Below are 22,474 nucleotides of genomic sequence, written 5' to 3'. Positions count from 1 at the left end.
TACAGCTCCATCAGAAAAGCCCGATAAGCAAACAAGTGGGTGTGGTCTGGACAACCACCTCCCATCTGCCCCAGTATCCTGGTCCTTGGGTTTTGCTGTGAGAGTTCAAGGCCTTATCTATCTTGTCTGTTACAGAAGTTCAGTTCTGCAAGCAAATATGCTGCTCTTGCCATTGATGGTGAAGATGAAAATGAGGGAGATTACACCGAATAGACCTCTGCATTCTGTGCTTTCTCCTAGTCTCTCTCCACCCTGGAACATTCGAGAGCAAATCAAACCTCTATCCAGACAAGACAAAATAAAACTCACCATCTCCTGGAGACCTTTCTTAACTTTTTTTTAAAAAAGAACACAAAATGAAATTCTTTTGCATGCTGCTGCAGCCTTTAAAGTATTGAACTAACAGGAGAATCACCAGTGTAGCCAGAGAAAGAGACGTACAGCTTTTAATGGAAAAGTTGTGGTGTGTTTTTATGACACATGCAATTGCCTGTGTGATTAGTGCCTAGGGGCCTCCGTTTAGCAAAATGCAGTGACAGTGATGCAGTGTCTGGAATCTAGTTGGGCAGTAGACAGGTATAAGGAAGAGTGAGGTTCCTACCTTTAATTCTTACTATCCTGTTGTGGCATAAATGAATTCTCAAATATTACCTGAATAAATTCTCCATCCTCGGCAAGGTAGGTTTAGTCTCCAGGAGGCTGCCAGCCCCTCCTCTCTTGAGTTCTGAGTTACTGGGGCCAGCCTATGGGGAGTTCCTTCATTTGTACCCCCCAGGGGGGTAGGTGGAAGTGAGTCTGCAGGCCACTGAAGAATAGGACTGTTTGGTGACCAAAATAAGTGGGGAAATCGTGGTTTGAAAAGAAGGTTGGGGGCTTGGTGAATTATCTTGCACCAGTAATAGAGAAAATGGTATATGACCTCCAGTAAACACATGAATGGTTTACTTCCTGGAGCAGGAAGCACTTAGGGTTCGTGGGAATTCCCAAATCTTTGTGTCCTGGTTTCACCCTTTCTTAAACACTATCCCTTCTGAAAGTTCAAATAAATCCACATTCTGTTGAAATCTTGAAGTTTTAAAAATTCAGACTCTTGTCATCATCTTAGGTTCCTCATGCTAGTCTTTCCTATTACCTTCCCACAGACAACTTGGACTTTGGTCACTCTTGATCTCCTAGGCATCCTCTAGAGCCCCCTGGGAGCTGTCTAATGAGGAATCACTACTGCCTTTCTTAAGCAATTCTTGGCTCCTTCATGTCTTGAGTCTCACTCCTTCCCTTCAGCCATTCCTGCTCCTGCTGCTTTGACCCCTTTTGCACCTCAGAAAACTTCAGAATTAGCAGTCTTAGGTGGTGAGTGTGGCCACTCACCCACATTGGGGTGAATGGAAATTAAATTGGAAACCTTTCTTACAACCTTGATTGGTGTTGGGGGGTGTGCTTTTTAAAAAAGTTTCCATCTCTGCACTGAAATCCCACACAAATGTTTGGGTTTATAATGTGGCCTAGAACAATGGTGGGGGGGTGGGTTGGTTCTTTTAATTTTTTTTGCATTCCTTGCGAGAATGAATGATAATGGAGAACAATTTAACAAGGTTCTTCTCTTGCAACACAATAGCTTTACTTGCCTGCTTTTATGTGCACCTTGGTACTGTCAGCTCAATAGATGGTGTCCTTATGGGCAGTATTGGTACCTACAGAGAAAAGACACCTTGGTCTCTTTTATTTGCAAGCTTTTTTCCCATCAGTCCTAGGTTAGACCCTGTCCAACCTTGCAGGGTGTTGGTTTATGAGTGCTGCAGCAGTGAGCATAATGCATCATTTACCTAGTGGACATAAAGGACATACCAAGTGAAGTAACTTTAAATAATTGGCTTGGAGTGGCTAGTAGCTAGGAAGTGGCTTTTAGAGATACCCAAGGTTGAGAGGGGTATTTTTTTAAACCATTTGCTATAGATGTTGAAAAGGTAGGGTTTGCCCTCTTCATGTCTACTCCTTCCAAATAGATGTATACAGAAAAGCTGTTTTTTTCCCCCATTCCTCTGCTCTGCCACCCTGTTAAAACAAACAGGGATTTATGACCCGCTCCTCATTACATGTAAAATTTGTACAAAAATATCTTCTATGAAAATGATTTGTAATCTGTAGACTTAATACCTGGGAGATGTCTTGAGATGTAAAATCCCATCCTTTGGGTTTTGGGGTTTATTGTTTTCTCCAAATAAATCTGATCTTTAAAGTTCACTTTAATGCTTAAGTTTCTTGATATGCATAGCACATTCTGTCCACTGACAGTCTGCTCTCCACACACACACCTTGCTGAAGTTCTCTCTCGGTACTCGATACCACTTTATGCAGCTGAAGTGTGGGACTGCAAGCAGCATCTGTTGATTAAGGCCTCAGAACTGGAAATGTGTATCAACTCCCCCTCCATCATTTTTGCCTGATGTTAACTTTTTAATACCTGAGAGTATCTGCATCCCATTTCCTGTACTGTTTATTTTAATCGTAAGATGAAGCAGGAACTCTAGGGCTACCCCTGCAGGTCCTTGAGGTGTTGTCTCCGCAAACCTGCACTCCAGTCTGGATGGGTCCTGTGTCTGCTCTCCTAGCTGCACTGTGCAAGCAGAGGGGAGTTCACAGGGTGGTCCAGGTTACAACTGAGGCCACTTTTAAAGCACCAACGGTGGGAATTTTCCAAACAGCTAGGGACAGACTGTTCATTGTTTCAGGGCAGGAAAGAGGTTAGAACAGTGGCAGAGAATCCTTAAGGTCACAAGGGGGTGGAGCATAAAAGCCACAGAAACCGCAGTGGACAATTTTGGGGACTTGGAGCCAAGAGGAAATAGGGGGGAGATGTGGGAGATGGGAGCACAGTTAAACAGGTGGCTTTCCTGGGCCAATTCCAGCAGCAGCGGCTCGTGTAGTTGGCTCGTGTAGTTTACGGCTGGTGCGTTGACCTCCAAGTTGAGGGATAAGGGGCGTGTGCTGTGCTGTGATCCCTGTGGGCAGGGAGGAAAAGCTCCCGCCCAGGCTGCCTGTATAGCCTGCCTCAGTCACATCCTCCAAAGCCTTCATTTCAAGCCACCGTCTTCACTGTAATACTGAGGTCTGAATAAACTGATGGAAAGAAGGATGAAGATGGAAAAAGGGCTGACTGGAAAGAGGTTCATGTTGGTTGTGCACAAAAAAGGCAGGGAGAAAGGAACTCCCCATTCTATGTCCCAACAGGGTAAGTTCACCGGTCTGCCCCCCACCCTCAGTCATAAGAATGTATGGACTCTCAGAAGCCCAACTGTGGAACTGGGTTTCAAGATGGGTCAGCCCTGTCAACCTCCTGTCGTCTTGAACAACTGGAGGCTGCAGGTTTGGCATGAACTTGAGTCTGGGCAGGTCCCACGTGTATTCCAGTCCACGTGGCCTAATTTCTCCGAAACAGAATTAAGCATTAGGCTCTGGATCCCAAGGCAGGGTCCCAGTGAGTGCTGAGTGCACAGCATCTGTTTTCTCAGGAAGTGGGAGACCTACACATCTAGGAAGCTGTTTCTCAAAACCTTGTTTCTCAGCAACCATTGAAACCCCCAGGGCCACAAATGTGGACGAGAGAGACTGCCTTCTCTCACCCCCAGTCTCGCCAAAAAGAAAACTTTGGAAGAGGCGAGATGTGCTGCTCCCCGCCCAGCAGCAGCAACCTCCCAGTTGGACAATATACCCTCTGTCCTCAGCCAGGAGATCCGCCTCTGGAGATAGCTCTGCCCCTCCCCCGCCCTTCCTGGTTCCCAGAGCCCAAACCCTTCCCTCAAGTCCCCCTGACCTCTTCGGGCCAGAACAGTGTACTCTTTCAATGCCCTTGTCCTGTAACCCCCCCACCCCAAGGATCTCAGCCCACACGGTCACAAGCATGGGATCACCCCAGACCACAGAAGAGGGGGTTCAGCCTTCCGTGCCAAGATGGGCTGCCCTCTGCATAGTTAAGGTAAGGAAAACCTGCAGGAAGTATCAGAAGGTCTTCAACTTGATTGACCTTCACTGAAACCATCCTGGTTTTTCCCTCCCTTTTCCCTTTTCTAAAGTTCCCTCTGCTCTCAGCTAGTTTGGTAGTCAGGATGCCTGGCTGGCCCCCCCCATTATAATTTCACCCTCTTCAAGCCGCCTTTATTTTTTCACTCTCCACCTTCCTCAGCATCCCTCCTGCAGCTCCCTTCCCCTGAGCTGCAAGTTCAGTTTGCCCATCTTATGACCCTCCCCCAATTCTTTGGCACCTCAAATGTTCCTTTTAGTGGGAATTCCCTGGTCGTCCAGTGGTTAGGACCTGGCACTTTCACTGCCAGGGGCCAGGTTTGATCCATGGTTGTGGTACTAAGATCCTGCTGGCCCGGCAGCATGCCCCCCAACACCTGCCAAAAAAGTTTCTCTTAGGGGCAGCAATACCAGCATGAGTGTGAGGCTCTAGCCCTGCCCACCGTTCGGGGATCCAATCAAGGATGTTTTCCCCGAGTCCCAGTCTCTCCTTTGGTACCTCTAGAACCTACCCTCTTTGGTGTGCAGCCCAGCCAAAGACCCTAACAAATTTTGGAAGAGGCAAGATTTTGTAAGAGCTAGCCTTAGGTTCCAAAGAAGTGAGTGAATTTTCGTATCTCGGTATCTCGATTACATAATCAGATCTGGCCAAAATACACCGAATGATCTTCAGCCTTACCCCTCCCCCAGTAGGTGCGGATTCGTGTCCTTCTCCGAATTCTAGCCCCTCCCCTTCTAGGGCCTCCCGATCTCTTCCCTCCCCTGCTCCATTCCAATCCTCCACCCCTTTCTCCAAAGCCCAGTGACTCCTGCCACTCTGAGACTGCCTGTTGGACAACTACTCAGTCAAGAGCAGTAAGTTCAAGGTTCCCAGGTCCCAGCCACACCCACCCCTCCCAAATGCCAGCCTCTGGGGGCCCTGCATTGTCACCATCCACCACTTCCCAATCTCTTCACTGCCACCAGATTATAATCAGGTGCTCCACTCTCTCATAATCAGAACCAGACTTCGCAGCTTTTGCCAAAGGCTAGATGAGCACAGAAAAGACCCAGATGAGAGATGAGCCAGTAAGGAACAGAGGACTGTAGTGCTTGGTGCTGGGCATTGAGGCCTGGGCACTGGCTCCTCAGAATCCTCCTGACCCCTCCCCCCCCCCACCCCCCCCACCCCCGCCCAGTTTTCATCATGGAAAATCCAAAGGGGAGAGGCAAAGAGGGAGAAACTTTCAGGAACCGCTCACTGCTAAAGAACAGTGGGGAATCTGGGAACGGGAATAGACTGAGCTTCTAGAAAGACATCCCTTCCCTCTACCTTTCCCTCCAGGGCAGCATGACTCAAACCAACCCCAGAGCCTCGGTTCCAAGAAGTGCCAATCTAGCACCAGATCCAGACACTGCAGAAGTAGTGAACGGGGTTAGAATGAATTTCCGTGTCCACTGGGAAGCCAGGAACTTGAGTCAAAAGTGAAGACTTTTTAAACAGAATTCTCCTAGAGAGCAGGACTGGCGAGGTCCAAAGCAGGGGGATGTTTGGGCTCACTGGAGTGGCATGGGGTTAGGGATGGGGGGGTTGAACTTGACCTGGAGGTCCTCAGCTCTGAGTCCTTTGGGGGAGCATAAGTGGCATCCGAGAGAGAAGTCTCCCGTGGGACAGAAGACCAGGGAAGTGTATCTAGGGACTTGAGACACAAGCCTTCGTCTGAAGCCCCGGTGTGAAGGTGGCGCTAGCTTCACTAGGCCAGGCCGCGGGTGGCCCCTAATCTGGGGGTCAAGCCCACTCTCAAATACACTCCTGAGAAGGGGCCGGACTGAAAGAGGCTGAGGCAGTCCGCCCTTGCTTCTGGTGCCTTCTGTCCAGCTTTTCTTCTGCTGGCTCCTAAGTTTCTTTGCCGTCTCCCTCTGGATCAGTCTCTGCGGGGCTGTTTCCTGTTCCTGTGTTCTCCGTGTCCACCTCTCTCCCCGAAGTTGTCTCCAAGGGTCTCTGCCAGTCCCCGCATGCCTCCTTCCCAGCTCCTGGGCGCGTGGACTCGCCGGAGAAGGTGGGGAGGAGAGACGGAGGAGGAGGGGCGGGGAGCGGGCGGCACGTGGGGATTGGAGCCCGGGAAGGAGGGAAAGAGGGAGGGAGGAGAGCGCGCGGGAGGGAGCAGAGGGCGGCGCGGGGAGCAGCGGGGGCGAGCGCGGCGCGCCCGTCCCGCCTCCGCCGCCTCCTCAGCGTCCGCTCGGCGCGGGCCCGGGGCGGGATGGGCTGGCCCGGGGGCTCCCCCTGTTGCTGCCCCGCCCCGCAGCGCCCCCGCCCCGCCGGGCGCCCCCCGCAGGTGAGTGGCCGCGAGGCGCCGGGCGGGAGGGCGGCGGCCTGTGCGTCACCGCGCGGCGGGCAGTGCCAGTGGTGGTCGCCAGGGGGCGCGGGGCCGCCGCGAGGGGCGAATGGGCGCGGGGAGCGGAGCGGGCGCGCCAGGTCGGGGGTCCGGAGCCCGGGGGGCCGGGGCCGCGGCCGGCTGAGGCCGGAAAGGTGACCAGGGGGCGGAGCCAGCCCACGGCCCCTCCCCGGCCGGCCGTCTTGCCTTCGCGCGTCAGGAGAGTACTCGCCGCCGCTCGGTCCCGCCACGCACGCGCACCGCCCCCGCAGGCCCGGGACTTGGGCGGGAACTGGCCGGGGAGAGTGCGTGTCAGGGTTTTCCTTTTCCACCTCACATCTGGGGAAACCGAGGCACGTGCGGCCTCCATCGTGTTTTCCAGATCACCCTGGGCACTCTCGCGCACCCCTCCTTCCCTCCAGTCTCCTTCCCTGGGCCTCACCCCTCCTCCGCGGCTGGGCTCCCAGCCGCTCATCCAACCACAGCTATTTCCAGGAAGGGGGAGTGTGGGTGGAGGGGTTTCTCCAAACAAACCCAGGGCTTCGGAGTGAGAGGGGGCCAGGCTGGGGGAGAGGCTGACAGGCTCGGGAAAGTGGCGGGCTGGAAGAGGGTGAGGGTCCCAGGGCTCTGGCCTGGCCTTCCCAAGCCTGCCCCAGGGAGCTGCTTTTCCTCTCAGCACTAGCAGCGGGCTCAGCGCTCTCCCACTGCCATCTCACTTGAGAGGTGCTCCGCAGGGTGGGGAGGGACTCAAAGCCATCTTCCCTGGCCACCCAACACAGGGGTTAGTGAGCCACCCACGAGGTCAAGAACGAGGGTCCGAGGAGGTTTGGGGACCTGTTGTCAAGTTAGGGGACTTCTCAGCCCCTGCGGAGGCAGCAGAAGTAGAGACAAGCCTGCTGGGGGAGTCCTGGTCAGGGGAACTGAAGTAGGAGGGGAGAAAGACCACCCACGCCCACACCGCCACCACAGCACCTCACCTGCTCCCAGCAGAGCTGGGGACTGGACCAGGCCGGCCCGATTGCCCACGCTGGCCAGGGGCCCGGAATGTCCTGGGACCCAGCCAGGGCTGGAGGTGGGAGTGGGTTGCAGAGCCAGTGCCCCTCTCCAGTTACTAGTTAGGCCTCCCTCTGGCCAAGGTACCCTGGGAACAGAGTTTCTGACCTAGAAGGGGAATTAGAGCTTCAAGGGAGACGTCTTGGGCTAGGCCCAGCCCAAAGAAGTGTCCTGAGTGGGCTCATCCCAGAGGAGGCAGGGTTAGACCAAAGTTGATGGGCACGGGGGAGGGAGAGGGGAGGCTGAGGACCTGGTGGGAGAAGCCAGAGCTGGGGGAGCTGCCAGAGCCCTGGGACATTCAGTAACTACAGTGCAAATGTTGGGGGGCGTGGGGGGGCAGGACACACATTTGCACATTCTTTCAAGCAGCTGGACTGTTCCACTGGACTGCTCTGGGGGGCTGTGATCCAAGACTTGGGGCTGAGAACCCCCAGGCTGTTAACCCCTAACATTTTTCGGAAGATTACTACCCCCCCCCCCCCTTCGAATGCCCCAGTCCACCTCCTTCCCTTAACTCCTGGGACAGGAAGCTGGCTGTGTTCCCAGAGGGAGGCAGGAGGCCCGCGGAGGGGGGTGGAGTATGTGCTGGGAGGGGGGCCGCCTGTCCAGCCCTCCAGCCCTGGGACAGCTGCTGAGGAAGGAGAGCAGAGCTGGGGGAGCCATGAAGGTAGTACTCAGGCTTGGGGTGGGGGGAGGGCTGGACGGCGAGGAGGAGGGCCCATGTGGCAAGGCTCCAAAGAGGAGCTAGGGACCCAGGGAGTAGGTGAGTGAAGGACTGTGTCCGGAGCAGGGCAGCTGGGGAGCTTTCAGGAGAAGGGCCTCAAATGCCTTGGGCTAGGGCAGAATAACTGACTCCTGTGGGCAGAGCAGACTCGGCTGGAATTTGGCCTTTTGGTGTAGATGGTGGGGGCAAGGGGCCAGTGCATGTTTTCCTTTTCCTGTTGCTTCACAACTAGTGAAACTGAGGCAGAAAGCTGACCCTCAGGATGCAGTCCAGGTCCTGAACTGGCTGGGACAGCAATTCCCAGCTCCCCCTCCCCCCCACTAGAAGGTCCCCAGAGAGCCTGAGAGTTCAGGCCGGGAGGCTGGCCTGGCAGGGACGCAGTGTTCCCCTCTGGCCCTTGAGCCAAGGGCCCTGAGACCTAAATTCCCACCCCGCCCCTGTCCCGCCCCACTGGGGGCTGGACCTCAGGATCCCACAGATCCCCCGACAGGGTAGATCCCAGGCCTGGGGGCAGCTCCTGAGCAGGATCAGGGTGGGGGCAAGAGATTGTTGGCTGACACTCCCAGCAGGGTAGATCCTGGGAATCTGATCTCCTGGCCTCCCCCACATCCTCCCCCCCCCCGCCCCCCCACTTCCTGGAGCAGCGACCTGCCCCCTTCCCGCCTGCACTCCCCTCCACTTCCAGGGCTGGGCTTCTCCTCACACCAGCCAGACAGCCTACTCTCCACCCAAGGGAAGCGGTTGCCTCCGCCAGGCCGCTTCCAGGAAGCCCCAGGCCAGGCCCCAGCATTGTTCGGGCCCCAAGGCCAGCACCCCAGGCAGCCAGACACCATGAAGTCCAGCGGCCCTGTGGAGAGGCTGCTCAGAGCCCTGGGGAGGAGGGACAGCAGCCGGGCCACCAGCAGGGTAGGAGTGCCCTTGACTGGGCAGAGGTGGGGGTGGAGGTGTGGGCAGTGGGGGAGGGGGCCAGAACTCCGGCCAGAGCTTCGTCCCAGTTTCAGCTTCCTCAGCCTTCTCCCCTAGTCCTGTATCCCCTCGTTACTCTGTCTGTCTGGAGCGGCCAGGGCTGTGACATGAGCAGCAGAAGTCTGGGTGAGAGCAAATCCTCATCAGCTCCCCTGTCATCTTCCCTGCCCTAGCCCAGGCCAGCTCAGCACGGACATATACATTATGGGAGGACCTTCCCAGGTACTAGTTTGGAGCCCGGCAGAAGACTTCCCTAAGCTAAGAAGTTTAGGGGAATTGGGGTAGGGGTGGCGAAGGAAGGGAGGCGGCCAGGTCTCAGAAGTGCTTTAAACAAGGGGGCTTGACTTGCTTTCCACTGATACCATATGCCTGTGCCATTAATACCAAAATGCACCCAAGTTTCCTAGTGGGTCTGGCAGAGTTGGTCCAACCCAGAAGAGTTCAAGTTGGGTTTAATCCAGCAGCTTCAGGGACAGCCAAGAGACCAGAGGTGCTGCCTGCATCCCCAGGGTGGGGGGCCTAGAGGCCCCATCCCTGCCTTTCCCCACATTTTTTTCAGCCTTACCCCTCCAAAAGGCATCTCAGGGCAACATGAGACAGTACTATGGGGGAGGGAGGCAGGAACTTGAATGCCGGAGGAGAAGAAAAATAGGTAGGAGAGGAGACAAGGAGGTAGATGGTCCCCAGAGGATGGGCGAATGGGAAAGGTAGTCCTGGGCCATGGGGGACATCCCAGTCTCCACACTCACTGCATTCTGGGAGGGGAGAGGCCGGAAAGCATCGGGTCCACCCTCTCCCCCTTCAATGCTGGAATCCCTCTTGAACCTTCTCAAGTGACTGGGTGCTTACTACATCCTGGAGCAGTAAGGCAGCTAAATATTTCCATGTCATGCCTCCATCTGCCTCTCCCTCCAGCATTACCGCCCCCTCCTTACACAATTGCTGCCTGCAGCCTTGGTGCACAATGAGTAAACAAGTTGTTCTGACAGTCGGGGGGAGGAGGGCGTGTCAGCTGCTGGGAGGAGGGGGACAGTGGGAGCCAGGGAAGCAGGCCTGGCTGAGGACACTCCTCTGGGTCATCTGGGTGCTCGTGACTGACACCCTACATTCATGTCTGACCCCCTCCCTGCTTATTTTCTACAGGCGCCTCCTGGTAGGGAGGGCAAGATGGGAGGAGAAACAAGTTGCCTTCATAGAGGAGTCAGGGAACGCCACCCCCCCACACCAGAACGGAAGCTCTAGGGTTTGGGTAACAGTGACCACAAGGGTATCACACACCAGGGCCACGTGAGGGGCCTAAGTGATCCCTTGGGGAGGAGCTGACCCAGCTAGGGTGACGCAAGGGGCCAGGTTCCACGCACTGTGGAGGACAAGCACTATAACTGCTTGGAAACAGCTGTGGCCAAGTGCGTTTGACAAGTTTGGGGGCTATATCAGGATGGAAGAAGACAGAAAAAGTGCTGCACTCAGGCCTGGCCCAGTCCTGGAGATGGACCCATGGCAACTGACACCTCTGTCTGCCTGTCTGTCCCTCTGCCCATCAGCCTAGGAAAGCTGAGCCACATAGCTTCCGGGAGAAGGTCTTCCGGAAGAAACCACCGGTCTGTGCCGTGTGTAAGGTGACCATCGATGGGACGGGCGTCTCATGTAGAGGTGAGGTGCCCCGCCCTAGGCTGTGACTCTGAGAGCATCACCCAGCGCCACTGGCTTGCACAGCCCTCAGCAGGCAGACCCCAGAACAGAGCATGTACTGCGTGTGCTGCCCCTGGACTGGGCACCATGGGGGCCAAGAGGAACTGCTTCCCCTCCAAACAGCCCTTGCTCCCCCAGCACCCCAGGAAGCCTAGAACTCTAAATCACCCTCCTGCCTGACCTGGAACTGGAGGCTTCCCTCCATGCCTTCCTCCCATCCCTTCCTCCTCACCCACACCCACCCTAGAACATCACCCCTGGACCCTCCACTTCCTGGCCTGGGCAGTAGCGCACCACCTGTGCTTCCCTTGAACTCTGCCTCTGCTCCCAGACTCCAGCCAGCTCAGTACAGCTGGAGTCCGGGAAGTTCCAGGACCTGGAGAGACAAGAGAGCCACCCCTTCCACTGCCCCAGTAGGCCCCTGCTAACACCTCTCCTCCCCTCCATCCCCTCTAGTCTGCAAGGTGGCAACACACAGAAAATGTGAAGCAAAGGTGGGTAATCTGATGTGGGGAGGGGGGCCTGGGGTCCCTTCCTCCTCTGAAATGGGCTTCTCCTCCCCTCCACCCCTCTCATCATTGGGGAGCCCCTGCTGGGTAACAGGGGATACTGTACTGGGCCCTTTAAGAACCACCCTACTCCACCCCCTGGAGGACTGGCCCAGGCGGGTGGACAGCAAGACAGCACGTTTGTCTTGGTGCTGTGCCCAGGCTGCAGCTGGCGCGAGGATGGGGGGTGGGGAGGAGGAGGAGAACGAGGAGGAGGAAGGGTGGGGTGGGTGGGGGTCAAAGCAGAGACTGGTGGCCGGATGGGCTGTGCCTTCCCCCTGGGGAAGGGTCCTCAGGATGCCTGAGTGGGTCTTGTCCTGGGCCTTGGAAAGGCTGGGCAGAAGATGCATGATGAAGGCAGCACCCACTATCCATTGGGTACCTGAGAGCCCCATCTCTGGGGTGCCCTAGTCCTCCTCCTGCAGCGTGAGGGGTCCTAGGGCCTTAGAGCTGGCTTTGGGGAGCTGTGTGCCCAGGGGCGGGGTCTCCCGGTGAAAGAGGCCAGTGTCTGTCCCTGGCCATGGCCTGCCTGCATCGCTCTATATATAACTCCTGCCCTGCAGCTGGATGAATGGGGGTCTGTGTGGGCAGGGGGCTGGGAGCCAAGAGTAACATGTTGGGGGCCCAGGGGTGGGAGACCAAGAGGCCAGAGGGGAGGCTCCCTTAAATAGAGGAACCTCAGTTGCAGCCTGTGCCCATCTGCTGACAGCCCCTCCACCTTCTTGCTGAAGCTGAGGGGTGGCCCCATCCTTAAGCCCAGGAGAGCCCATTTCACCAGCAGCTCAGCTCCTCACTCCAGTCTCCTTCCAGGTGACTTCGTCCTGTCAGGCCTTGCCTCCCGCGGAGCTGGTGAGTGTGCTCTGGGATGGGGTGGGGTATCCAAAGAACCTGGCTGCGGTGTCTAGAGGTCTGGTGGCCAGACGGGGCCCCAAGAAGTTACCTTGAATGGACTGCTGTGCATAGTGGCCATCCTGAGACAGTGGAACTTTTTGAGCCCTCTGCTCTTGTGTCTTGGGCCTGCTCAGGGTTAGGACTCCTCCCTCTCTCCCTGCCCCACCTAATACAGCTCACAGGGAAACACACAAACCCTCCCACTGCCCCCAGGCCCAGACTGGTCCTGGCCCCTTCCCTAACCCGCTCCCTTTTCCTCCCGCCTCTCCCTCTAGCGGAGAAACACCGCCCCTGTGAGGCGCATAGAGCACCTGGTAAGGTGATGCTGCAGGGTGGGGGGAGGAAGCAGATAGGTCTGGGACTAAGGACCTAGGTCTCTCCTGGAGCAAAATTCATGGAACTCTGGAGTGGGGAGGCCTAGAGTGAGGGGCATAAAAGATATGTGCAAAATCTCATCTCATCCACCAGGGATCCACCAAGTCTCTGAACCACTCAAAGCAGCGCAGCACTCTGCCCAGGTAAGTAGGGTGCGGGGTGTGGTCGCATATGAGCCCTTTCCTCATACCCCACATCTCAGCCCAGGGCAGTTCCCCTCAACAAAGCTCTCCAGGACAGCCCCACCCACAAAAGGTCAGGACCCAGGAGGCCTCACCTGTAGTCAGCCAGACACCTTTCCATCACACCAGCCTCCCGGTGTCCGCCCCGCACCCTCTCCACGCCCCGTTCCTAACACAGCTTCGCCCCCTCTTCCCCAGGAGCTTCAGCCTGGACCCGCTCATGGAGCGCCGCTGGGACTTGGACCTCACCTACGTGACGGAGCGGATCCTGGCCGCCTCTTTCCCCGCGCGACCAGACGAGCAGCGACACCGGGGCCACCTGCGCGAGCTGGCTCACGTGCTGCAATCCAAGCACCGCGACAAGTACCTGGTGAGAGGCGGGACCTGCTTCAGTCAGCCAATGAGAGGGCTGGGAGGGCCAGACGGCCCGGCGGCTCCCTGACGTCACACCTGTGGGGCGGGGCCCCGAGTGGGCGGGGCCCCGGACGATCCAGGGAGCAGGCCTCGAAGGCAGACAACTGATGCGGCTGTCAAAGTTGGGCCGGGGCTTAGTCACTTCCTCCTTTTAGAGAAAGACCCTTACTTAGGGTCACAGCAGGTAACACCTCCAAGAAGCACCACACCTCGCTGCCTGGGGTCACTTCGCCTAACGCCCCCACTTTACTTGCAGCTCTTCAACCTTTCAGAGAAAAGACATGACCTGACCCGGCTAAACCCGAAGGTAGGAGGGAATTAAAACCATCACCCCCAGCCTTCTCAGTATTAATAGAAGCACTTGGCATCTACTTTACTCTGAGACACTTGCCCATATGACTTGTAACTTGGGACAGCCCAAATGCATGGTGCAGCAGGTATCAACCCATCATATAGGTGAAGAAAGAGTTGAGGCTGTCATTGACACAAGCAACAGGCCCCTGACCTTGTCTCCAGGCACCTAAACCCTATCCCTCTTCCACCCCATCCACCTCTTCTTTGGTGGCCACCAGCCCCAGTTCCACCCCTGTACTCCTCAGGTCCAGGACTTTGGCTGGCCTGAGCTGCACGCGCCCCCCCTAGACAAGCTGTGCTCCATTTGCAAAGCCATGGAGACCTGGCTCAGCGCTGACCCGCAGCACGTGGTCGTATTGTACTGCAAGGTGAGCTGGAACTTCAGGTTCGCAGGATTGGGGACCCTCAGCAAAGGACCCCAGCAAGCCCTCTATCCCTCTTTGTCCTCAGGGAAGCAAGGGCAAGCTTGGGGTCATCGTCTCTGCCTACATGCACTACAGCAAGATCTCTGCAGGGTAAGGTGCCCCAGCCCCAAGTCCCCCCTTCCCCCGGGACCCTCCCTCCAGCTGGCCCTTGACGAGTCCCCCTCCTCTGAAGCCCACCTGAGGGTTCAGAGCCATTTACTATAAACTTGAGCTTTCCACCTCCTTTTTCTCACTTGTACTTCACCACTTTTCTAGGGCTGCTATAACAAAGTGCCACAGACTAAGTGGCTTAAGACAACAGAACTTTGTTGTCTCAGTTCTGGAGGTTAGAAGTCTAAAATCAAGGTGTCAGTGGGGCCACACTCCCACTGAGACTCTGGGAGTGGCCTCTTCCCAGCTGCTGGTGGTAGCCAACAGTCCTTGGTGTCCCTTGGCTTAGAGATGTATCACTCCAGTCTCTGCCTTCGTCATCACATGGCCTTCTTCCTGTGTGTCTGTGTGTCTGTCTCTTCTCTTCTTCTAAGGACACCAATCACATTGGATTAAGGGCTCACCCTACTCCAGTATAACATCTTAATTAATTACATCTGCAACGACCCTATGTCCAAATAAGGTCACATTCTGAGGTACATATCTTTTGTGGGGACACAATTCAACCCGTTGTTTAGTCGCTAAGTCATGTCCGACTCTTCTGCAACCCCACGGACTGTAGCCCGCCAGTCTCCTCTGCCATGGGATTTCCCAGGCAAGAATACTGGAGTGGGTGACCATTTCCTTCTCCAGGGGATCTTCCCAACCCAGGGATCAAACCCATGTCTCCTGCATTGGCAGGTGGGTTCTTTACCACTGAGCCACCGGGAAAGCCCCCAGTTCAACCCATAGCATGGTCTTATTGTCCCATTTTACAGAGGAAGAAACTAAAGCTCAGGGAACAGTTGCCTGCAGTCCAACAGCTAGTAAAGTGACTGCTTGTGGGGTTTCTAGTCCTCTTCACCACCACTCTGGACTTCCTCTAGACTTGCGGGGAATCACACCTCTCTTCCCTCCCCTGGAGCTTAGGAAAGGGAGACCAGGATCTAAACCACCCCCTTAGCCCCCACACTGGCCCCCCTCTCCCCAGGGCAGACCAGGCACTGGCGACCCTTACCATGCGGAAGTTCTGTGAAGACAAGGTTGCCGCAGAATTGCAGCCCTCCCAGCGCCGGTGAGCAGCCTGGGTGGGGATGGGCCAAGCGAGCAGGTCCCTCCGAGGCTGCCAAGGCCAAGCTCATCTCACTCATGAAGCACACCTTCCTGGAGCACCTCCTGTGTGCTGGGACTTGTGTCAAGTGCTGAAAAGCAGAACAAATCCAAGGTCCCTAGCTCTCCTGGGGCTTATCGACGTGCTGGTGGGATAGAAGGCGATAAACCTATGAATAAATAGACAAGATCGTTTTGGATGTTAGCAAGAGCTATACAGAAAATAAAGCTGAGTCTTGCGATAAAGAGGGACTCACGGGATAGTCAGGGCCCATTGCTATATCACGGGAGATCAAGATCTGGAAGGGTCTTACATCCACCGTGACATCCCACCACCAGGTATATCACCTACTTCAGTGGTCTGCTGTCTGGCTCCATCCGCATGAACAGCAGCCCTCTCTTCCTGCACTATGTGCTGGTGCCCGTGCTGCCAGCCTTTGAACCTGGTGCAGGTGAGTCTGCCTGGAATGTGCTCTGTGGGGGGGCTTTCCCCCCTCCACTCAACACCCTTCATGTACCTTCTCTTTTTCGCCCCACTAGGTTTCCAGCCGTTCCTCAAGATCTACCAGTCCATGCAACTTGTCTACACATCTGGAATCTAGTGAGTGCTCTGTTCCCAGGCCCCTTCTCCCTGAGTCCCTGTTTTTCCAGCCTCTCCCAGACAGTTGGGCCTCCAGCTCTAGCCACTCCACCCCAAAACTAATAGCATCATAGAATCCGTTTTATAGATGGGGAAGCTGATGCTTAAAGGGCTTGCACTCAGGGAGCACTCAGTCTCCGATCTCCCAGTTCCCTCCGGACTCTTCACAACCACCAGTGCACCCAAGTGTCCCTGCTTCAGCTCTGCCTTCTCTCTTCCCCAGTCACGTTGCAGGCCCTGGTCCCCAGCAGCTTTGTATCAGCCTGGAGCCAGCCCTCCTCCTCAAAGGCGATGTCATGGTGAGGGGGCCTGAGCCACAGAGAGTCCTGGGGGTGGGGTCGGGGTGGTGGTGAATGCTGCCAGCTGCACTGTCTCTGGAGAGCCGTTGATTCGAGGCAGGTTGGAGGGCAAGGAGGTTGTCTTCCTGATGGGGAGGTCACGTTGGAGTTGAGGCAGAGCAGAGCCGTAGCCGGATAGTCCCCAGGGTGGAAGCCCAGAGGAGATGTGTGTGGACACAGAGCCTGAACGCTGGTCTCTCTCCCCTCACCCAGGTAACATGCTATCACAAGGGTAGCCGGGGGACTGACCGGACCCTCGTATTCCGAGTCCAGTTCCACACATGCACCATCCATGGACCACGGCTCACCTTCTCCAAGGACCAGTTGGATGAGGCCTGGGCCGGTGAGTTGGAGACAAGTGGCGTGGGGGCTGGAGCCCAGGTGAAGGCAGGCAGGTGGGTAAGGGCAGGGAGGCGGGCACCTGGCTCCTCACCGTCCACTCCCCACCGTCCACTCCCCACAGACGAGAGGTTCCCCTTCCAAGCCTCGGTGGAGTTCGTCTTCTCCTCCAGCCCAGAGAAGATCAAAGGTAAGAGGCAAGCCTGGGAGGCGGCAGGAGTCAGGGGTTGTCTCTCCCTGCTCCTCACCCCCGGGGCGCCCTTCTACAGGTAGCACCCCACGGAATGAGCCCTCCGTCTCTGTCGACTACAACACTGCAGAGCCCGCGGTGCGCTGGGACTCCTACGAGAACTTCAACCTGCACCATGAGGACAGTGCGGACGGTGTGTGGGGTGCCCCCAGAGGTGGCGGGAGGTGGAGTTTCGGGGGGGCACATGCTTCCCTCCATAGACACCCTCCCAAGAGACACCCCCTGATCTGGCATCTCCGGCACATCCCTTATTAACACACGCGTTTTGTCTGTCTCTCCCTCTCTCTCTCCCACTTTTGCCTGCTTGCTCTCCCGCCCTGATCCTCTCCCCACTCAGACTCTGTCACCCACACCCGGGGGCCCCTGGATGGCAGTCCTTATGCCCAGGTGCAGCGAGCCCCCCGCCAGACCCCGCCAGCCCCGTCTCCGGAGCCACCCGCACCCCCGCTGCTTTCCGTCAGCAGCGACTCTGGCCATTCCTCCACGCTGACCACGGAGCCGGCCGCCGAGTCGCCTGGCCGGCCACCCCCGACGGCCTCTGAGCGGCAGGAGCTCGAGCGCCTGCTGGGAGGCTGTGGAGTGGCCAGTGGGGGCCGGGGAGCTGGGCGTGAGACGGCCATCCTCGATGATGAAGACCAGCCCGCTGCGGGCGGAGGCCCCCACCTCGGAATATATTCGGGACACAGGCCAGGCCTCAGCCGCCATTGCTCCTGCCGCCAGGGCTACCGGGAGCCCTGCGGGGTCCCCAACGGGGGCTACTACCGGCCAGAGGGGACCCTGGAGAGGCGGCGGCTGGCTTTCGGAGCCTATGAGGGGCCCCCCCAGGGCTACGCCGAGCCCTCCGTGGAGAAGAGGCGCCTCTGCCGCTCGCTGTCCGAGGGGCCGTACCCCTACCCGCCTGAGCTGGGGAAACCCGCCAATGGAGACTTTGGCTACCGCCCCCCAGGCTACCGGGAGGTAGTGATCCTGGAAGACCCCGGGCTGCCTGCGCTGTGCTCCTGCCCCGCCTGTGAGGAGAAGCTAGCACTGCCCACGGCAGCCCTCTATGGACTGCGACTGGAGAGGGAGGCTGGAGAGGGGTGGGCGAGTGAGGCTGGCAAGCCCCTCCTGCACCCGGTGCGACCCGGGCACCCTCTGCCCCTGTTGGTGCCTGCCTGCGGGCACCACCACGCCCCGCTGCCTGACTACAGCTGTCTGAAGCCACCCAAGGCAGGCGAGGAAGGGCAGGAGGGCTGCTCCTACGCCATGTGCCCTGAAGGCAGGTATGGGCACCCAGGGTACCCTGCCCTGGTGACATACAGCTATGGAGGAGCGGTTCCCAGTTACTGCCCAGCATACGGCCGGGTGCCTCACAGCTGTGGGTCTCCAGGCGAGGGCAGAGGGTATCCCAGCCCTCGTGCCCACTCCCCCCGGGCTGGCTCCATCTCCCCGGGCAGCCCGCCCTACCCCCAGTCCAGGAAGCTGAGCTACGAGATCCCTGCAGAGGAGGGAGGGGACCGGTATCCGCTGCCTGGGCACCTGGCCCCAGCAGGACCCTTGGCATCTGCAGGTGAGGCCCTGGGAAGGGGGGTGCCCAGGGCAGAAGAGGGGTCTGGGAAATGGTGGGAAAAGCACAGAGTGAGGAAAAGCTAAGCCAGGCAGAAGGGGCTCTTCCTGGCCCACAGCCCCTTCTCTCCCTGCAGAGTCGCCAGAGCCCGTGTCCTGGAGGGAGGGTCCCAGCGGGCACAGCACCCTGCCCCGGTCCCCACGAGATGCCCAGGGCAGTGCCACCTCCGAGCTGTCTGGTCCATCCACGCCGCTGCACACCAGCAGCCCCGTCCAGGGCAAGGAGAGGTGCTTCGTGGGGCTGGGCCGCTCAGGGGCCTCCTTGTCTGGGCAGACACTGAAGCCTGGGTTGGGAGGCGGCTCACACAGGGCTCTGCAACCCAACTAAACTCCCACCCGCCTTCCCTCCCTGCAGCGCCCGACGGCAGGACACCCGCTCCCCCACCTTGGCACCCTCTCAGAGACTGAGTCCTGCAGAGGCCTTGCCGCCTGTTTCCCAGGGAGGCGCTGAAAAGGCTCCAGAGCTGCCTGCAAGAAGTGGACCTGAGCTTCCAGCCCCTGGCGCCTTCTCCCCAGCCTCCCCACCCAGCTCTCCCAATGACTGGCCTCAGGAGAGGAGCCCGGGGGGCCGCTCGGACAGCACCAGTCCGAGGGGGCCTGTCCCCAACACCCTGCCCGGCCTCCGTCACGCCCCCTGGCAGGGCCTGCGAGACCCCCCGGACAGCCCGGACGGGTCCCCCCTCACCCCTGTGCCTACTCAGATGCCCTGGCTTGTGGCCAGCCCAGAACCCCCTCAGAGCTCGCCCACACCTGCCTTTCCTCTGGCTGTATCTTATGACATCAACGGCCCCCCACAGCCCCCTCTTCCTGAGAAACGCCACCTGCTGGGGCCTGGACAGCAGCCGGGACCCTGGGGCCCAGAGCAGGCATCACCACCAGCCAGAGGCGCTAGTCACCATGTCACTTTTGCACCTCTGCTCCCGGATAATGCCCCCCAACCCCAAGGTATAAAGGCCGTCAGGAGGCTGGGGCCACCTTGGGAGAATGCTTGTTTCCAGGGAGGGGCATGGCATGGGGACTGGGGAGCCCTGGGGTCAAGCTTAGTCCCTCCCTGTTCTAGAGCCCCCGATGCAAGAGAGCCAGAGCAATGTCAAGTTTGTCCAGGACACGTCCAAGTTCTGGTACAAGCCACACCTGTCCCGTGACCAAGGTGAGAAGCCAGCCTGCCCCCATCCCCTCCGGGCCTTTGGCTCAGCTTCTGGTTCGCGCCACTTCCCCGTGTCAGCAGGCCTCCTCTGGGCCGAGCCTCTCTCTAGCAGGTGATTCTGGGTTTAAGGCCCAAGGAGGTCTCACATGGTCGGTGCCCACTGCACTGTCTCCCCAGTGGCATCCTGGGTGCTGACACCACAGCTGTCAGGGCCAGAGGTCTGGGGGGCTCGGGCAGCAGAGCGGAGGGGCTACCTGGGGCTTGGTCGGCCGCCGTGAAAACTTCTCCCACCTCCCCCAGCCATCGCCCTGCTGAAGGACAAAGACCCCGGGGCCTTCCTGATCAGGGACAGTCATTCATTCCAAGGAGCCTATGGGCTGGCTCTCAAGGTGGCTACGCCCCCTCCCAGCGCCCAGTCCTGGAAAGGTACAGAGTGGCCCAACCTGAGGGGTAAGGGGAGTGGGGTGAGGGAGGCACAGAGGCAAGACCAGGCAGGGTGGCCCATGTCACTTCGTAGTATGGAAGAGGAGGAGATGAGCTCTCCTGCTTGGTAGAGAATTCCAGCAGAGAGAAGCAGAACCTGGAATCTTCTTCTCCACTCCCATCAGGGGACCCCTCGGAGCAGCTGGTCCGCCATTTTCTCATTGAGACTGGGCCCAAAGGGGTGAAGATCAAGGGCTGTCCCAGCGAGCCCTACTTTGGTGAGAAGCAGGGGTGGGGAAGGCTGCACTTGGCCTTCCAGGGAGTCCAAGAGGTGTCAGGAGGGAGGTGGAGAACTGGAGGTATCTCTGGGCACCTTGGGAGCCCACTTGCCTCTCCCCTGCAGGCAGCCTGTCAGCCCTGGTCTCCCAGCACTCCATCTCACCACTGTCCCTGCCCTGCTGCCTGCGCATTCCCAGCAAAGGTGGGTGTCTGGTCATCCATCCTCCCCCTTCTCCCCTCCCACTGGGGCCAAAGGCAGAATCTCTAGTCCTGGCTCCCTGTCTGCCTGCCTTCCCTTGGGACGGCAGAGGGCGCCCTCACCTCCTGGGACTGCCACTCCCTGCTGACCCCCGTTTTCCTCAGATCCTCTGGAGGAGGTCCCAGAGGCCCCAGTGCCCAGCAACATGAGTACGGCAGCAGACCTCCTGCGTCAAGGCGCCGGTACGGGCCTCTCCCTCCTTCCCTCCCCTGGGCACCAAAGGGGATAACCCTGACATGGGGAACAGGGAGGCCTTGATGTGTGTGGGCTGGCCCTGACAGATGCACCTCAACCAAGAAAGCAGGGGAGGCCTGTATCCATAAGCACGATGGGACAGGGAGTCCTATCTAGGCTGCGGGGGGTTGGGGGGGGGGGGGTCTTGCTAGAATGCAGATTCTCCGGCCTCTTTCCAGCATCCCCGACTATAGATCTCGCGGAGTCACCGAGTCTGCCTTTTTAACAGGTTACTTGTGTGACGGCTGCACTTTGAGCAGCACTAGCTGGGGAAAGTGCGAGAGCTGGGTGGGTGGGAGGAACACGGAGGGGAGATAGAGCTGGGGGTTGGCAGAGCCACCGCTCCCTGCTCCCTTCAACCCACTCCTCACCCTGTAGCCTGCAGTGTGCTCTACCTGACCTCGGTGGAGACGGAGTCGCTGACGGGCCCCCAAGCGGTAGCACGGGCCAGCTCCGCGGCTCTGAGCTGCAGCCCCCGCCCCACGCCAGCCGTTGTCCACTTCAAGGTCTCAGCCCAGGGCATCACACTCACAGACAACCAAAGGAAGTGAGTATGTGTGCTGGATAAGCCCCTGGGGGACCCCAGGCACAGACCCCGGGGACCCCGGTTTCTGGATGACTTTCCCCACCCTCGTCCTCACAGGCTTTTCTTTCGCCGCCATTATCCAGTGAACAGCATCACCTTCTGCAGCACTGACCCTCAGGACCGGAGGTGACCCTCCCTCCCAGCCCTTTCATCCCACAGCCCCCAACCCAGCTTCTCCATTGGTAGCTCTTCCCTGGGTGCATCCCTTCACATTTCTTCTCCTTCCACAGATGGACCAACTCCGACGGGACCACCTCCAAGTAAGCCTCCCCCAGAGTGCCGTCTCCCCTCCCAGCATGGCATCAGTGTGGTGTCCAGGCGCCTCCTTGCTCCCTATCCCTGGCATGGCCGTCCCTGAGGAAGGGATGCTCAGCCCTCCCCACCCTGCCTTTGTACCCCCAGGATCTTTGGTTTCGTGGCCAAGAAGCCGGGAAGCCCTTGGGAGAATGTGTGTCACCTCTTTGCAGAGCTTGACCCAGATCAGCCTGCAGGTGCCATTGTCACCTTCATCACCAAAGTTTTACTGGGCCAGAGGAAATGAAGGAAGGCCACAAGCTCCAAGCCCGCGTCGACACTGTGCCCCTCTCAGCACCACACAGCCCTCACTTCCCCTGGCCTGGACCCAGGAGACCCGGGAGCCGGCCTCTCCCCTAGGAATGGGGAGCAGACACACCAGCCTGCGACACTGCTCTCCTTCCCCACCCCCAGCCTGCTAAGTGAAGTGGATGGGCCCATGAGATGACCTTGCATGTGAGCAGAGGGCAGAGACGGGTGTGTGAGGGTGAGGTGGTGGAGCCTGGAAGGGGTGATCCGGACAGCCCCACCTGCAGGAGAGCATCAGCGCTGGCAGGGGAGACAGGCCTTGCCTGCTCCACCAGCTGCAGGTCCCAGCACGGCAGGGAGAGAGGAGAGGTGTGGGGAGCAAGGCACTCCCTCCTCTGCCTCCCCTCTGAGCAGAGAGATCAGAGTAGGATCACATGAAAACGGGGGGGAAAAAAAGAGTCTATTTTTGTCTAATAATAAAGAGTTTCTATAATGTTTAGTCAGAGTTGGACTCATGCCTGTTTCCAGGAAGGTCAAAGCCTCAGGTCTCCCAGGACCACACCTGTGCTTCTTGGGGCACCCCAGGCCCAAGCCATG

The 22,474-nt window shown here is 58.2% G+C and overlaps 2 protein-coding genes and 1 long non-coding RNA gene across 9 annotated transcripts in view; 2 read left to right on the top strand and 1 right to left on the bottom strand.

Annotated features, from left to right (window-relative positions):
- The window catches only part of EIF4B (eukaryotic translation initiation factor 4B), a 23,242-nt gene extending 21,001 nt beyond the window's left edge, over positions 1–2,241 (top strand). For both annotated transcript variants that reach the window (XM_020895033.2, XM_020895032.2), the window contains exon 15: positions 136–2,241. In XM_020895033.2, the coding sequence (XP_020750692.1) occupies positions 136–213 (78 nt within the window). In that variant the 3' untranslated portion in view covers positions 214–2,241. The remainder of the gene's footprint in view (positions 1–135) is intronic.
- LOC139030822 (uncharacterized) overlaps positions 1–13,139 on the bottom strand; it is a 15,906-nt gene extending 2,767 nt beyond the window's left edge. Inside the window, exon 1 of the long non-coding RNA XR_011483231.1 lies at positions 13,052–13,139. This is a non-coding gene — a long non-coding RNA (uncharacterized lncRNA). The remainder of the gene's footprint in view (positions 1–13,051) is intronic.
- Positions 6,194–22,376, top strand: TNS2 (tensin 2). Of its 6 annotated transcripts, none has more exons than XM_070454367.1 (29): positions 6,194–6,332; positions 10,659–10,767; positions 11,263–11,300; positions 12,165–12,203; positions 12,521–12,559; positions 12,714–12,763; positions 13,001–13,172; positions 13,473–13,523; positions 13,816–13,938; positions 14,021–14,085; positions 15,116–15,199; positions 15,574–15,686; positions 15,775–15,835; positions 16,098–16,173; positions 16,426–16,555; positions 16,676–16,741; positions 16,821–16,934; positions 17,139–18,350; positions 18,484–18,634; positions 18,762–19,351; positions 19,467–19,556; positions 19,854–19,979; positions 20,162–20,254; positions 20,380–20,457; positions 20,619–20,696; positions 21,127–21,295; positions 21,392–21,460; positions 21,565–21,594; positions 21,737–22,376. In XM_070454367.1, exons 1-29 carry the CDS (start codon positions 6,258–6,260, stop codon positions 21,873–21,875), a joined length of 4,230 nt encoding a protein of 1,409 aa, XP_070310468.1. In that variant the 5' UTR covers positions 6,194–6,257; the 3' UTR covers positions 21,876–22,376. The 6 variants fall into 6 exon arrangements, with proteins under 6 accessions (XP_070310468.1, XP_020750687.2, XP_020750686.2 ...); XM_020895028.2 differs by lacking the exon at positions 6,194–6,332 and adding an exon at positions 8,012–8,091 and having other exon boundaries at positions 21,802–22,376; XM_020895027.2 differs by lacking the exon at positions 6,194–6,332 and adding an exon at positions 8,014–8,091.
- The last annotated feature ends 98 nt before the right edge of the window (positions 22,377–22,474 follow it).

The sequence above is a fragment of the Odocoileus virginianus genome, chromosome 24, assembly GCF_023699985.2.
Source record: "Odocoileus virginianus isolate 20LAN1187 ecotype Illinois chromosome 24, Ovbor_1.2, whole genome shotgun sequence".
Lineage (NCBI taxonomy): Eukaryota > Metazoa > Chordata > Mammalia > Artiodactyla > Cervidae > Odocoileus > Odocoileus virginianus.
This window is presented reverse-complemented; position numbering and strand designations above follow the sequence as displayed.

Coding starts and splice junctions, on each gene's coding strand:
- TNS2 (XM_070454367.1), top strand. CDS start 6,258: ATGGGCTGGCCCGGGGGCTCCCCCTGTTGCTGCCCCGCCCCGCAGCGC. Junction 10,768..11,262: donor GACGGGCGTCTCATGTAGAG/GTGAGGTGCCCC, acceptor CATCCCCTCTAG/TCTGCAAGGTGGCAACACAC. Junction 19,557..19,853: donor ACACCTGTCCCGTGACCAAG/GTGAGAAGCCAG, acceptor CACCTCCCCCAG/CCATCGCCCTGCTGAAGGAC.